The following is a 12,398-nucleotide window of genomic DNA, read 5'->3' as shown; positions in this document are numbered from 1 at the left end:
GCATATTGATGATATTTGGTTCTCTTTAGATGTCCTTTCTAATAATTCTTTATTCAATCCGTTTTTATGTGTGACTCTGAAAAAGCCGGCCTCTAGTTGTTCCACCTAGACCTTTAAACCAGTGCTTTACACTTCATCCTTTACTTGTCTCTGTGTTGAATATCTTTTGTTTTTGGTCCCATGTTGACTCCAGATGGTGGGGGCAAAAAACGGTTTTGATTTTGAGCTCAAATTGCTGGGATTTTGAAATATGTGATCTGTTTAAAAGCTATATGTATATTCAGATACAATTATTGTTACTTCAGACAAAAAGCCATTTTGTTATTAAAATTTAAAGGAATAAAGTGACTTGGTTACGTTTCAATAAATTGTTGAATTCATCTTGTTGTGTGGTCTTGTTTGCCTATTTATTGAGAAAAGTTGAATGTGTCTGTGCCACAAAAAAAGCCTGTTTTCACCAGTTTGCTTCTCCATTTAGTCATGTTTTAATGTATGGATATACATATGAGTTGATTTTATGTTTTGCTTTTATCCTGATTGCATTTGCAGATAAGCCAACAGAGAGGGCACAGGGACGGCTGCTTAATCGATCAGAAAATAGAAGTGCAAAAAAATTGGTGGCCCTCACTCAACAAGTTATCCAAAGATTGTGAACAATGACAGCAAAGATTACTACTGAGACTAAAGACCTTCCTCTTGACACAGGTCAGCGTAACATCAAGTACAGTATTTATATATTTATATCATGACTCCTATCGTCGGAGATAAAAAGCTTCCTTTGTCGAACTTGCTAATGAAAAATAGTCGAATGTACAATGTCTTTTTCAGTGTAGCGTGTTGGCTATTTGTTGTAGCAGCTCATTTATTTCCATTTTAGCATTTATAACTGCTGTTTATTTTACTGCGTTTGAGTGACAAATATCAGGAAGTTCTGAAATAATTAATTTAAACCAAAAAAAAGAAGCAAACCAAGTCACCTAATTTCCAGGCCCAGGCGTCAAAAGTATCATTCAAACTTTACAATAGGCCTTTTTCTTTATCACCTTAAACTTTCTTTACATGTTTTAGTTTTTCAAACAGTTTTAACAGTCTTGGGTTTTACGTGTTTGGTTTCACTTTTCACTTCTTTTTTTTTTTTTCCTTTGTCCAGTCTGGCCATAATGACAAGCAGAAGTGTCTCTGAATGTCTATCACTTTTCATTTCCCAAAAGTCACAAACAAGTCCAACCTGGCTTAAAGCAACTCTAGGTAACTTTTGGTGGAAATGGAGAAGTGACGAAGTAAACGTGCTGCAGCGCTAGTTAATTGATGTGGGAAAATACAAATAGTCACCTAGCTGGAACGCTTGTATGTGTTCAGGAAAAACACCTATATGAAATGCAAAACAGACATTGACAATAACGTCGTAGCAAACGTTCAACACTTTTATTACTTCGTCTTTGTTCGAGGTTACTTATTGGGTTCCATTACGTCATTTTACAATTTTATGTGTTTGTAATAGTAGTCTGTAAAACCGCCTCTAAATAAACGTGCGACGTTGCCGTAAAGTGGTTCGTCCTATATGTAATGACGACAAAGGAAGGCGTGTTGGGTCGTGCTTGAAAGTTACACAATGCAGGCGCGCCCCCCTCTCGCCGCCGAGGCCGCACCATTGATCCTATTAATCGTTTATCTACCGCTTTACTGAGTTTTGGAATAATAATGTTATGGTCGAAAAGTTACCTAGAGTTGCTTTAAGTGTTTTTTGTAGCAACACTGCCACCCAGTGCATGAGAGTTGTCCTTGTTGGATCCTTAATTCTTTTGCTACAGAGCCACCTAGCGAAATAATGAAGTACAACTTAAAGGTTTATGCCACCAAATTATGACTTCATATGATCAATTTAAGTTTCAAATGTAAGAACTCATTTGTTTGTTTCCGTTAAGTTAATAAACAAGTGCTTTTATTTTCTACAGGTTTATCCCACCAAATTGTCACTTGGAGTTGATCAACAAGTACTTAGATTTTTTTCTAACCAAATATAAAATTCCTATTACTTACTGACTACCTAATTCAAATAAGTTGGTTTCAAGCTTTCTGTGATCGGCATAGTTGGCTCATTACAGCTAAACATAGCATGGGATCATATTTGTCCAAATACTGGGATATTTGTAAGGTTTGAGAGACACAAACGGGCAAAGTTAATATTGCTGACCCAAGTCCCACCACATTGTTTTGTTTGCCCTTAGAACTATATGTGCATATTGATGATATTTGGTTCTCTTTAGATGTCCCTTCTAATAATTCTTGATTCAATCTGTTTTTATGTGTGACTCTGAAAAAGCCGGCCTCTAGTTGTTCCACCTAGACCTTTAAACCAGTGCTTCACACTTCATCCTTTACTCGTCTCTAATGTTGAATATGTTTTGTTTTTGGTCCCATGTTGACTCCAGATGGTGGGGGCAAAAAACGGTTTTGATTTTGAGCTCAGGATTTTACACCAGTAAATTATATGAAGGAGCAGTGGCTGCCATCAAGGAGGAGCAGGAGAGGCAGCTGAGGATGCAAAGGCAACCTAGGGGTGAAGATCAGGGTGACAGTAGCAGCAGGGAGAGACAGGCCCAACCTGGCAGTGGCAGCAGTCGTAACAGCGGGTTTAATTGGCAGTCTTGGCTGGATGCTGCTCTCTCTCCGAAGGTGCTGAAGATAATTAAGACCATGGTGGCTGCTATAGCTGCAGGTACAGCTCTGGGAACAGGTGTCGGGCTAGCAGTCCCCTTGGTTGCCGCATGTGGGGCTAGTTTAGTGGGCAACTCTGTTGGTGTTGCTGCAAGTCTGCTTGCGGGCAAGGCTGCAGCAGCTGCTGCAGGGACGGCTGTGGGGGCAGTTGTGACTGCAGCCACTTCGACGACTGCATTGGGGGTTGGAGCAGCAACAGGTGTAGTTGTGGGTGGTGTTGTGGGAGCCGTTGCTGCTACTGAGGCTGACAGCCCCAGTGAGGCAGCTCAGAATGCAATGGAGCAGTTTGTTAAGGTGGGAGGGGTTGCATTGGGTGTAGCAGCAGTGGCGGGGGGTGTCTTGGGAGCAGGGGTTGCTATATCTGCAGCATCAGGTGTGGCAGCAGGTGCAGCCAATGCTACTGTTTAGAGTGGAGCTGCAGAAGTGATGCAGAGTGCAGCGAATGCTCCAGGAACCAGTAGTGCAACGAATAGTCTGCCTGGAATTGGGACTGCAGCAGCAGCAGTAGTTGGTGTCCTGAGTGGTGGTGGTGGCCTGACGTTAAAGTGTCGGAAAGTAAAAACAACAAGTGGTGAAGGACCAGGACCAAGTACCACAGAGGAGACATTTTTTAAAATGTCATTGTAGAAATAAACACAGGCCCAGACCAGTGGGATAATTTCACATGCATACTGATACCCCGCCTTCCTGATGCAGTAACACAGCTCTCCTCCTGTAGTAGGCACAGTGCCGAGATTGTGTCTATATACATCCAAATATATACAAGTTGTGTAGGTCTCTATAAAAGATTTGATCTAAATGTTCTGAAGGTTGGTAAATGACTTTAGTGTTTAGCAGGGAGACAGATTATATTACATTTACAATGCTACTCTTTCTTCACTTTTAATCAAGAATCAAGAGTTGTATTTACCTGTCGCGATGCATTGTTTTTATGCATGATGTGGCAATACCAGTTCTGCAATAATATACACAGGCCATTTTACTCCAATGACCAAGCAATGTTTCAATCCATATGTCTTGTTGTCTTGCTTTTATCTTGTCTATTTTATATTACCACTGTCATACTTTATTTTGCAACATTATTTCTGTGAGAATCTCCAGGCTTCCTCCCACAGTCCATCACCATGCATGTGGGGCAAAATGGTCTGTGTGCTCCTCTAGTAAACTGGCAACTTGTCCAGGGTGGAACCCTGCCATCGCATTAAATCAACTGGGATTTACCTTTTAAATCAAGAACGCTGATCCAATTTAACAATATGCGCCAAGCTTTACAGAGAAAATGCTTTTCCTTTATTTGAATTGATATTCACACTTGTATTTACCTGCTGTGATGTCCTGTATCTACCTGTCATGTGGTAATGTCTCTTCTGCAATAAAATACTCTGGCCATTATACTCCAATGACGAAGCAATACTTGAATTCATAATTCTTGTTCACTTGTTTTTATCTTTTCTATTTTATCTCTTTAAGTGCTTAGACAGATAGATGCACTTTATTGATCCCAAATTGGGAAACTATACTATGAACGAAATGCATCTATTGTGCATTTGCCAACTCGTCTCCGCTTCTTGAGGAAACAAGTGCAATGTTTGTTTGTTTTTATTGTGATGGTGACTCAGGTGAGGTGTGCACATCTAAATAAAGGTTCCAGGAATGCTGTGATTCATCACGGAGGACAAAAAGAGGGAGGGAAGGACTTTCAGATAGACATCTTCAAGGAGTAGCCTGAACGACACCAAGGCCAAGTTTTCTTACAAGACTAAAGACCCATTCCACAGACTGGGGTAAGAACATTGAATGCAGTTTGATTATTCCATTTAGTTATTTATGCCTTAGTATTTCTCATGAGAAACTCTCTCACGTGCAGCCTTCCGAAAAAAAAGAGTTCTCGTAAGACTAAAGGGCTGCTTCATGACATGGACCAGGGTAAAATAGAGATATTTAGAAGTATTTATATCATAGCTGCTTTCATCTGACGTAGTACATTTCTCTGGCTAGCTTGCTAAAAAAATAAATAAATATTATTATAAAGTGCTTTGTCTTCCATAATGTATTGCGATGACCATTTATTGTGGTGGCATTCTGGTTTCAATTTTAGCATGATCACCCACTGCTTATGTGGCAAGGCGCAGAGGTCAGACTCCCAGGTAATAGCCATTCGCGTATGATCAATTGGAGGCATAGTGACAGGAACGCCACTGTCACACTTATTTAACTGTATTTGAGTGACAGATGTCATTGACTTCATCCTTATCACTTACTTGCCCAAATTTACTAGAAATCAAGGCATCTAAATTCATATGTCAAACTTGCCATGATGACTGATGTGAGGAGACACGATTATCTTTTTCTTTACTTTCGTTGAACGTTTTATTCCTCAAACACAGTAATCTGATGTGTTCAAACAGTCTTGAGTTGATGTGTTGCTTTCACTTTTTACTTCCCAGAAATCAAAAACAAACCTGTTTTGCCAGTCTTAAAAAAGAAACTACCCAGGATCATCAGCTGACATATAAGCACTGAAGCGTGCCAACAAGTGGTTGGCTCCAGCTCTGCAAACAGGGTACTATGATAATGACTTACAGATCCTCCAGCATATGTTATCTTCTTTTGTTCAGTCAGTCAACAATAACATGTAAGGTTATAATGACGCATTCCTCAACATCGCTTTTAAAAACAGAAGACAACTAGAGGTGTTCTGTTTTTAGGTGATTAGGTTAAACTGATTACACTTTAATGTGATGTGTGTACGTATAAAAATGTTCCTGTAAAAAGAATATCTTCACTGAATATTCTCCATTTTAAGCTATAATTGTATTTTGTGGCTTTATTTTGAAGTTCAAAATCAGATTTTCTGAAAGTGAACGAGTGGTCATCACGGAGGTTGTGTTTGACCATCATGAAGTTGAATCAGTTTGTGTTAATCAGTTAATGTTACTAAAGAACACACAATATGATGGGGATGGTTCCCGTGTCCTTTCTATAAGCCACCTTATGCACTGTGCACCCAGAGCCTGCACAAACGTGTTGCTGAAATAACCAATAGCTAATGTGAAATGAAGTTGGCCTAAGAGTCTCAGCACAGTTTTAATTGTTTTTTATGTGAACAACAAAACCACTTTCACCAGTACAAGTCATGATTGTTTTGTGAATACACATGAGGAATTCTGTGTTGTTTGTAGGCAAAGAGAGTCAGAGACAATGCAGAATAAGGATCTCCGTCTGGTCCTCATTGGAAAGACTGGCGCTGGTAAAAGTGCCTGTGGAAACACCATCTTGGGCAGAAGATACTTTGAGTCACATCTTAGCGGAAGCTCCGTTACCAAGACCTGCTGCCTCGGCACTGTTGACCTCGCTGGAGAAGAGAAGAGAACAGTGGCGGTGGTTGATACTCCAGGATTTGCAGACACCCACCTCAGTGAGGATGAGGTTTACGTTAAGATCTCCAGATGTGTGGCTCTCTCTTCCCCTGGGCCTCATGCCTTCCTGCTGGTGGTGCCATTGGGACGGTACACTGAAAATGAGGACAGGGCTGTTGATCAGTTGACACAAATATTTGGAGAAGAAGCCGTCCGTCTCCACACACTGGTCCTTTTTACAAGGGGTGATGAATTGGAAGGGAGAGCAGTTGAAGATTTCCTCAGTGAGACGGCTCCTCTTGGGCTTCAGGCTCTGATTGAGAGGTGTGGTGGTGGGTACCACGTATTCAATAACAGAGATCCCAGTGACTCCGTGCAGGTGAAAGAATTGATAAATAAAGTGGACAAGATGGCAAAGCAAACAGCCACAGGATTTTACACCAGTAAATTATATGAAGGAGCAGTGGCTGCCATCAAGGAAGAGCTGGAGGAGCTGTTGAGGAGGCGAATGCAGCCAGGGGGTGAAGATCAGGGTGGCAGCAGCAGCAGTATCGGGTCTGTCAGGCAGCAGTCTTGGCTGGATGCTGCTCTCTCTCCGAAGGTGCTTCAGATAATTAAGACCATGGTGACTTTTGTTGCTACAGGAGCACGTTTGGTGTCAGCTTACAGGGCCGTAAGCCATCAGGTGGGGCAGTAGGTGCTCTTGCTATAGAAACCAACAGTGGAAACAATATTGCTTCTTTTCGGGGAGTGGTGGCAGTAGGAGGTGTCGTGGGTGGTGGTCTGGTGGGGCAGGTAGGCCAGGACGCTGAAGAGACTCTTTCACAGAGTCATAAGTAATTAGAATAAGCCCAGGCACAGACCAGGGAGATCATTTCTCATTCATCCTGATACTCTGTCTGCCTGATGCAGTACAGCTGTTGTCCTGTAGTTTGCACAGTGGTGACCTTCCAAATCATACTGCGCTGAGCTAAGAAATCTAGATCTGATTTGAATTAATTCACGATGGGCGCAAAGCTCACCAAAAAAAATGCTTTTCTTCGATTTAAAATTATATTAACTAACTACCTGTATTTACCTGCTGCAATGTGTTTTGTATTCATGGGTCATGTGGCAATACCTCAATATCTCATTTCTTGTTATTTTATTTTATTTTCTATTATTTTAGGTCTTTGCCAGTTGTTCCAGTTATTTCCACTGTCTTCTTTTTCATTGTGATCATTTTTTTTTATGAGAAACATTTCTAACATATCCCCCATGTACTTGTATACAAGGCTCATAGAGAAGGCCATTTGGTTATGCATCTGCATCAATAGACAAATATCTGTAAGAACATCCTGCCTTATTAATAAATAAATCATTTTAATTTGTCATGTTAAGAAAAACACATTAGTAAAATCTAATGTCAAACCAAACTTTTCATGTAAAGAAATATTGAAAGACATAAAACAGGTAATGTAAGTTAATATTATATCAACAAAATGCATCTATTGTGCGTTTGTCAACTCATCTCCACTTCTTGAGGAAATACATGCTAACGTGGAAACACTGGAATCTCGCAGTGGATATTTTGTGGGTCACAAAATCGACAATCATTGTGGGAGGTGTTGATCATGGTCAATGGTACACTGCATCGACTTAAATATCACTTTAAGCTCCCACAGGCCACATAAATATGAAGAGAAAGGGACAGTTGAAGATTTCCACAGTGAGACGGCTCCTCCTGGGCTTCAGGCTTTGATTGAGAGGTGTGAGGGCAGGTGCCATGTATTCAACAACAGAGATCCACAGGGTTTTTGTGCAGGTGAAAGAATTTATAGTTCGTAACAGGGCCACATTGAAAGACAAAGAACAGTTCACATTCACTGGAGAATTTAGCATTCCCAAATTGCATTTTTTTTTTTTTTAGGAGAGGGAGGGGGGTACTGTGGCACGAAGTCAGAGAGAACATGCAAACTCAATACCGAAAGTCATTTTTGCTGCCCAAGACTGTATATACACTATACACCTGTTGCTTGCTTCTTTCTGATGAGAAATACAGTAAATAATACATGATAAATGGTGAATAATTAGGGGAACCTCAACTTTCATTCGTTTCTGTATTTTATTTTAAATTATTTTGATTTCTATTGTTTTATAATCGCAAGGGTGTTGTTGTTTTAATATTTTAGATGAGACCAAGTTGATTTAGGGCTAATTTGGCTATTTCTTTTTCATCTGTTTAAAAACTCATTGTTGTAAATTGGGGTTGAATCACCGTTTATTTAAGGGAAAGTAAAAAATGATTGTGTTAATCGTTTGTCAAAAATAAAATAATTGCCTGGGAAACACATTTGAATTGTTTTGGGGATTTTTTTTTTTTCCTCTGCGGCGTTGCCACGCCCCCCAATAGTAAAGATCAGCCAGCAGAGGGCAGACAGCCTCCATAATCTAGAGAAGTTAAAAAGTTCAAAGTTTAGTTGCAGATAGGAGACATTGAAATTAATGAGTCCAACGGACCCATTGCACTGCGACTAACCGACTTCGAAAGATTGTGAGCAACGACGTTTTCTGAAGAGAATTAAGCGAAGTCTCATGACATGGATTCGGGTAAGATCATTATATCCTATTTATATCGTGACTGTTAGTGTTTCGGCCCCAGGGGTTAGCGACATGCTAAGGATAGCTTGCTAACGATGAAAGACAATGTTTTGGTTCGCTCACTACCGTTACTGTTGATTTAACTTTGCTTGCTAACCATTAGAAAGTCGCCCATGGACTTTATTTTTTGAAATAAACGTTTCACTCGGCTTTCATCCCACTATATTTTAGTGACACAAGACCAGCGTTAGTGAACACAGCATCTGCTACACAGCAGCTAAGTGCTGTTGCGTCTTTAAACGGAACGCTGTGTGCGTGGACTTTAACGCTTCTAGCTTTGTTGTTCTTTCAGTCGTATTTTAAGAGCGCCAACCGAGGTTTGACTTTAATGTTCTCCGGTTTAAAAGCCTGAACATTGATGAAAGTATGTCTCAGATGAATGTTCCTGCTCCATGCACGCGTCCTGCTTGTGTCGTGGATCGTGAGGATGGCAGCGATGCATCGCTCGACAGCTGCCACTGGCGCTCCTTGGGGCGAGAACAAGAGATGACCTCACTTGCTGGCAGTAACCACCAGCCTGCTAACTTTTGTGTTGTCGGGAGCAAATGACACTGCACACAGGCTCTGAGACGAGCTTGGCTCGGTTAGATGACAGGAAATCCAGTTAGTACTACTTTTCGGTACATTATTGTTGTTGTGCTGCATTTATCAGGTTGTTCAATAAAATGTTTACTTTTTGGCTCTTGTCATACAAAACAACTCCTGCCCGTCATCAGTATGTCTGGTCTGCTTCAGTAGCTGTAAACCACCTGTGTAATTAAAGTCTTCTTTTTGCCAACAGGCGTTGAGGAAGACAAGGAGGACCAGGACTCTGACACCACGTGGAGTGATGAACTCCGCCTGGTCCTCATCGGGAAGACTGGAGCCGGCAAAAGCGCCTGTGGAAACACCATCTTGGGCCGTAGACACTTCCTGTCACAGGCCAGCGCAAGCTCCGTCACCCAGGTTTGCCAGCTCGGGAGGGCTGAGCTGGACGTGGAAGAGGAAGCTCAGGGGGACGGGAGGGCTGGCGGCGCGCTGAGGAGGACGAGAAGAGTGGTGGTGGTCGATATGCCAGGATTCGGAGACACCCGCCTCAGTGAGGAAGAGGTTCACACTGAGATCGCCAAATGCGTGTCTCTCTCTGCACCCGGGCCTCACGCCTTCCTGCTGGTGGTGCCAATAGGACGGTTCACAGAAAATGAGGACGGGGCCGTCCGCGAGTTGACGAAATTATTTGGTGAAGAGGCCGTCCGTCGCCACACGCTGGTCCTTTTTACCCGAGGTGACGACTTGGAAGGGAGAGCGATCGCAGAGTTCCTCAAGGAGACGGCTAATCCTGGCCTTCAGGCGTTGATTGAGAGGTGCGGGGGCAGGTACCACGTATTCAACAACAGAGATCCCAGTGACTCTGTGCAGGTGAACGGGTTGATCCGTAAAGTGGAAAATATGGCGAAACAGACCAGCAGGGGATTTTACACCAGCGTAATTTTCTCGGAAGCGGAGGCTGCCATCAGGGAGGAGGAGGAGAGGATGCGGGGGCGAGCGGATGGCGAAGAGTGGCGAGCTAGCATCGGCGGAGAGGGGCAGATGGCAAAACGACGGAGACGCAATGCGGGGTCTGCGGAGGGGGTAGGGGGTTGGGAGCCGGGAAGAGAAGATGCTTTTAGGGTGGAGAGGTGGACAGAGGAGACTGTGGGCAGCCCGCTCAGCATGCTCGCCAACAGAGTTCGACAATGCAGGGACAGGTTCAGAGGCAGGCGCAGCAGCAGGGGCTCAGGAAGGGCATCCTCGCTTCGCTTGAGAAGGGAGGCCACCCTCTCGCCCAAGGTCCTCGACAGGATCAAGATCCTGGTGGCTGCCGGGGCCACGGGCATGGCGGTTGGGGCGGCGCTGGGGGCAGCAGCACCCCTGGCTGCCGCGGCGGGCGCGTCCCTCGCCGGCAGCTCCGTGGGCTTCGCCGCCAGTCAGCTCGCCGGAATGTCCGTAGCAGGCAGCAAAGCTGTGGGCGCCATAGTGGCCGCGGCCACCGGGAAGACGGCCATGGCACTGGGCGCGGCCACGGGCGCCGTGGTGGGCGGCTCGGTTGGCGCTGTCGCCGGCGCGGAGGCCGCCAGCCCCCGGGAGGGAGCTCTGGATGCCCTGGGGCAGGTCGGCGCCCTGGGGGCGACCGCGGTGGCGGCGGCGGCCGGGGTCGGAGGCGTCGTGGGAGCCGGAGCTGCTCTTGCCGCTGCCCTGGACGGAGCTGCTGTGAGCGCGGCAGCCCTTGGCGGGGCCGAGTCTGCAGCGGCAGCTGGCGCGGGAAGTTTAGCTGGTGGCACAGTCGCCACAAATGCCACAGTGGCCGCGGCCTCCGACACCTTGCGCGGGTTAACGGGGCCTAGCGGTGGCATAGTGGCAAGCGGGGTGTCCGACCCCTGGGGCACGGTGGCAGCAACCACCAGGATCCTGGCCGCAGTGACTGAGATAGGCAAGGCGGCAGCAGGTGTCGCCCTGGCTGGCGGTCTGGTAGTGAAGGTGGTGAAGGAAAAAGTGAGAAGCGGTACGGCGACGACAGAGACGAGTTACTCAGAAAAGAAGTCCTATGAAATCTACTGGAACAAATAAATACAAGTACCAGTAAAATTATTTTGGGTAAAGGTTCTAATAAAGGTTGTTTTTTTTTTCATTTTGTTGCAGAATTACAATTAATAACAACAAACGTAACAATAAATAACAATAAAAGAATGATATAACGAGTAACAAAAGAAATACAGTCTGACTATAGCTTCAAATGTTTGCAAATGCAAATTCATGAGCTGAGTAAATTGCTGTGTTTTGTAGTAGGAGATATCAAGCACACAAAGATAAACTAGAGAGTTTATAATGTTTTCTAAAATATAAGAGTGAAGTTTGTGTTGGATTCCAAAGATCTAAGTGAAATGCCCTTCATTTAATTTCACTTGACTCTATGTAAACAAACTCATTTGGGAATAGATTACATCACAGAGCACTTTCAAATTACACATGATGTACACTAAACGGTCTTGTTTGTGTTGCAGTGATTCAACTTGACAAGATGTTGCAGATGCTTGCAAGTGTTTTTACAGATAATGACTAGTCTGTAATAGAACCTGCTTTCAAAATGTATTCACGGTTTCAATGATGTTCCTTGGTTGCAATGAAATAAACAAAATAAGCCACATGCCAGTGCTTAATCGATGACTGAGTTTATTTTTTTTTTACCCCCAAGTTTTTCTTTTTATTATGTATTGGACTTCTCCAGGCAGTTCTCAGCTGTCTTCTTCAGAAGTGTCACCAGATGTCTGTGGTTACGGACGTGCCCTGTCAGATGATATTTCCTCCTTCCCTGTTTTGTTTTGTCAAAATAGGATTTACAGAATTTCTATCACTGAAACACACATGCACACAACTATTTTCAACTCCAGCTTTAACTAAACTTGAGCTTCTGCTAATGTATTTACCTGCTTTTGCTTTGGACTGAGATGTTGACTGTCAATGCTTCGATGTCAAATTAAAATAATTAATTTTAAACTTGATTAATTTTAAACTAACAACAGTAATATAATATTGGATGGTGTTCGCACATCTTAATACTTATTGTGGACATGACTGAATGGCGTTTGTTATTCATCAAACTTCCCCAAGGGTCTTATTCTTACTGTTTATCTTTTCACCACGAAACTAGGGGGCGCGGTTATT

At 43.5% G+C, this 12,398-nt stretch overlaps 2 protein-coding genes across 3 annotated transcripts; both read left to right on the top strand.

The window, feature by feature from the left end:
• Positions 1 to 4,193: 4,193 nt before the first annotated feature.
• On the top strand, positions 4,194 to 7,319 carry LOC142886606 (GTPase IMAP family member 7-like). Its single transcript, XM_076023630.1, has 3 exons — positions 4,194 to 4,502; positions 5,166 to 5,281; positions 5,901 to 7,319. The coding sequence occupies exon 3, from the start codon at positions 5,920 to 5,922 to the stop codon at positions 6,772 to 6,774; it is 855 nt and encodes a 284-aa protein (XP_075879745.1). The 5' UTR covers positions 4,194 to 4,502; positions 5,166 to 5,281; positions 5,901 to 5,919; the 3' UTR covers positions 6,775 to 7,319.
• Positions 7,320 to 8,503: 1,184 nt separating this feature from the next.
• LOC142886604 (uncharacterized) lies at positions 8,504 to 11,882 on the top strand. 2 transcript variants are annotated; one of them, XM_076023628.1, is made up of 2 exons: positions 8,504 to 8,666; positions 9,499 to 11,882. In XM_076023628.1, exons 1-2 carry the CDS (start codon positions 8,657 to 8,659, stop codon positions 11,301 to 11,303), a joined length of 1,815 nt encoding a protein of 604 aa, XP_075879743.1. In that variant the 5' UTR covers positions 8,504 to 8,656; the 3' UTR covers positions 11,304 to 11,882. The 2 variants fall into 2 exon arrangements, with proteins under 2 accessions (XP_075879743.1, XP_075879742.1); XM_076023627.1 differs by lacking the exon at positions 8,504 to 8,666 and adding an exon at positions 8,730 to 9,320.
• The last annotated feature ends 516 nt before the right edge of the window (positions 11,883 to 12,398 follow it).

Source organism: Nelusetta ayraudi, unplaced genomic scaffold (genome assembly GCF_046127955.1).
Source record: "Nelusetta ayraudi isolate G7.1 ecotype Tasmania unplaced genomic scaffold, CSIRO-AGI_Nayr_v1 ptg000016l, whole genome shotgun sequence".
NCBI classification, from domain to species: domain Eukaryota; kingdom Metazoa; phylum Chordata; class Actinopteri; order Tetraodontiformes; family Monacanthidae; genus Nelusetta; species Nelusetta ayraudi.
The sequence above is the reverse complement of the archived record's forward strand: the minus strand, read 5'-3'. Positions and strand labels throughout refer to the sequence as shown.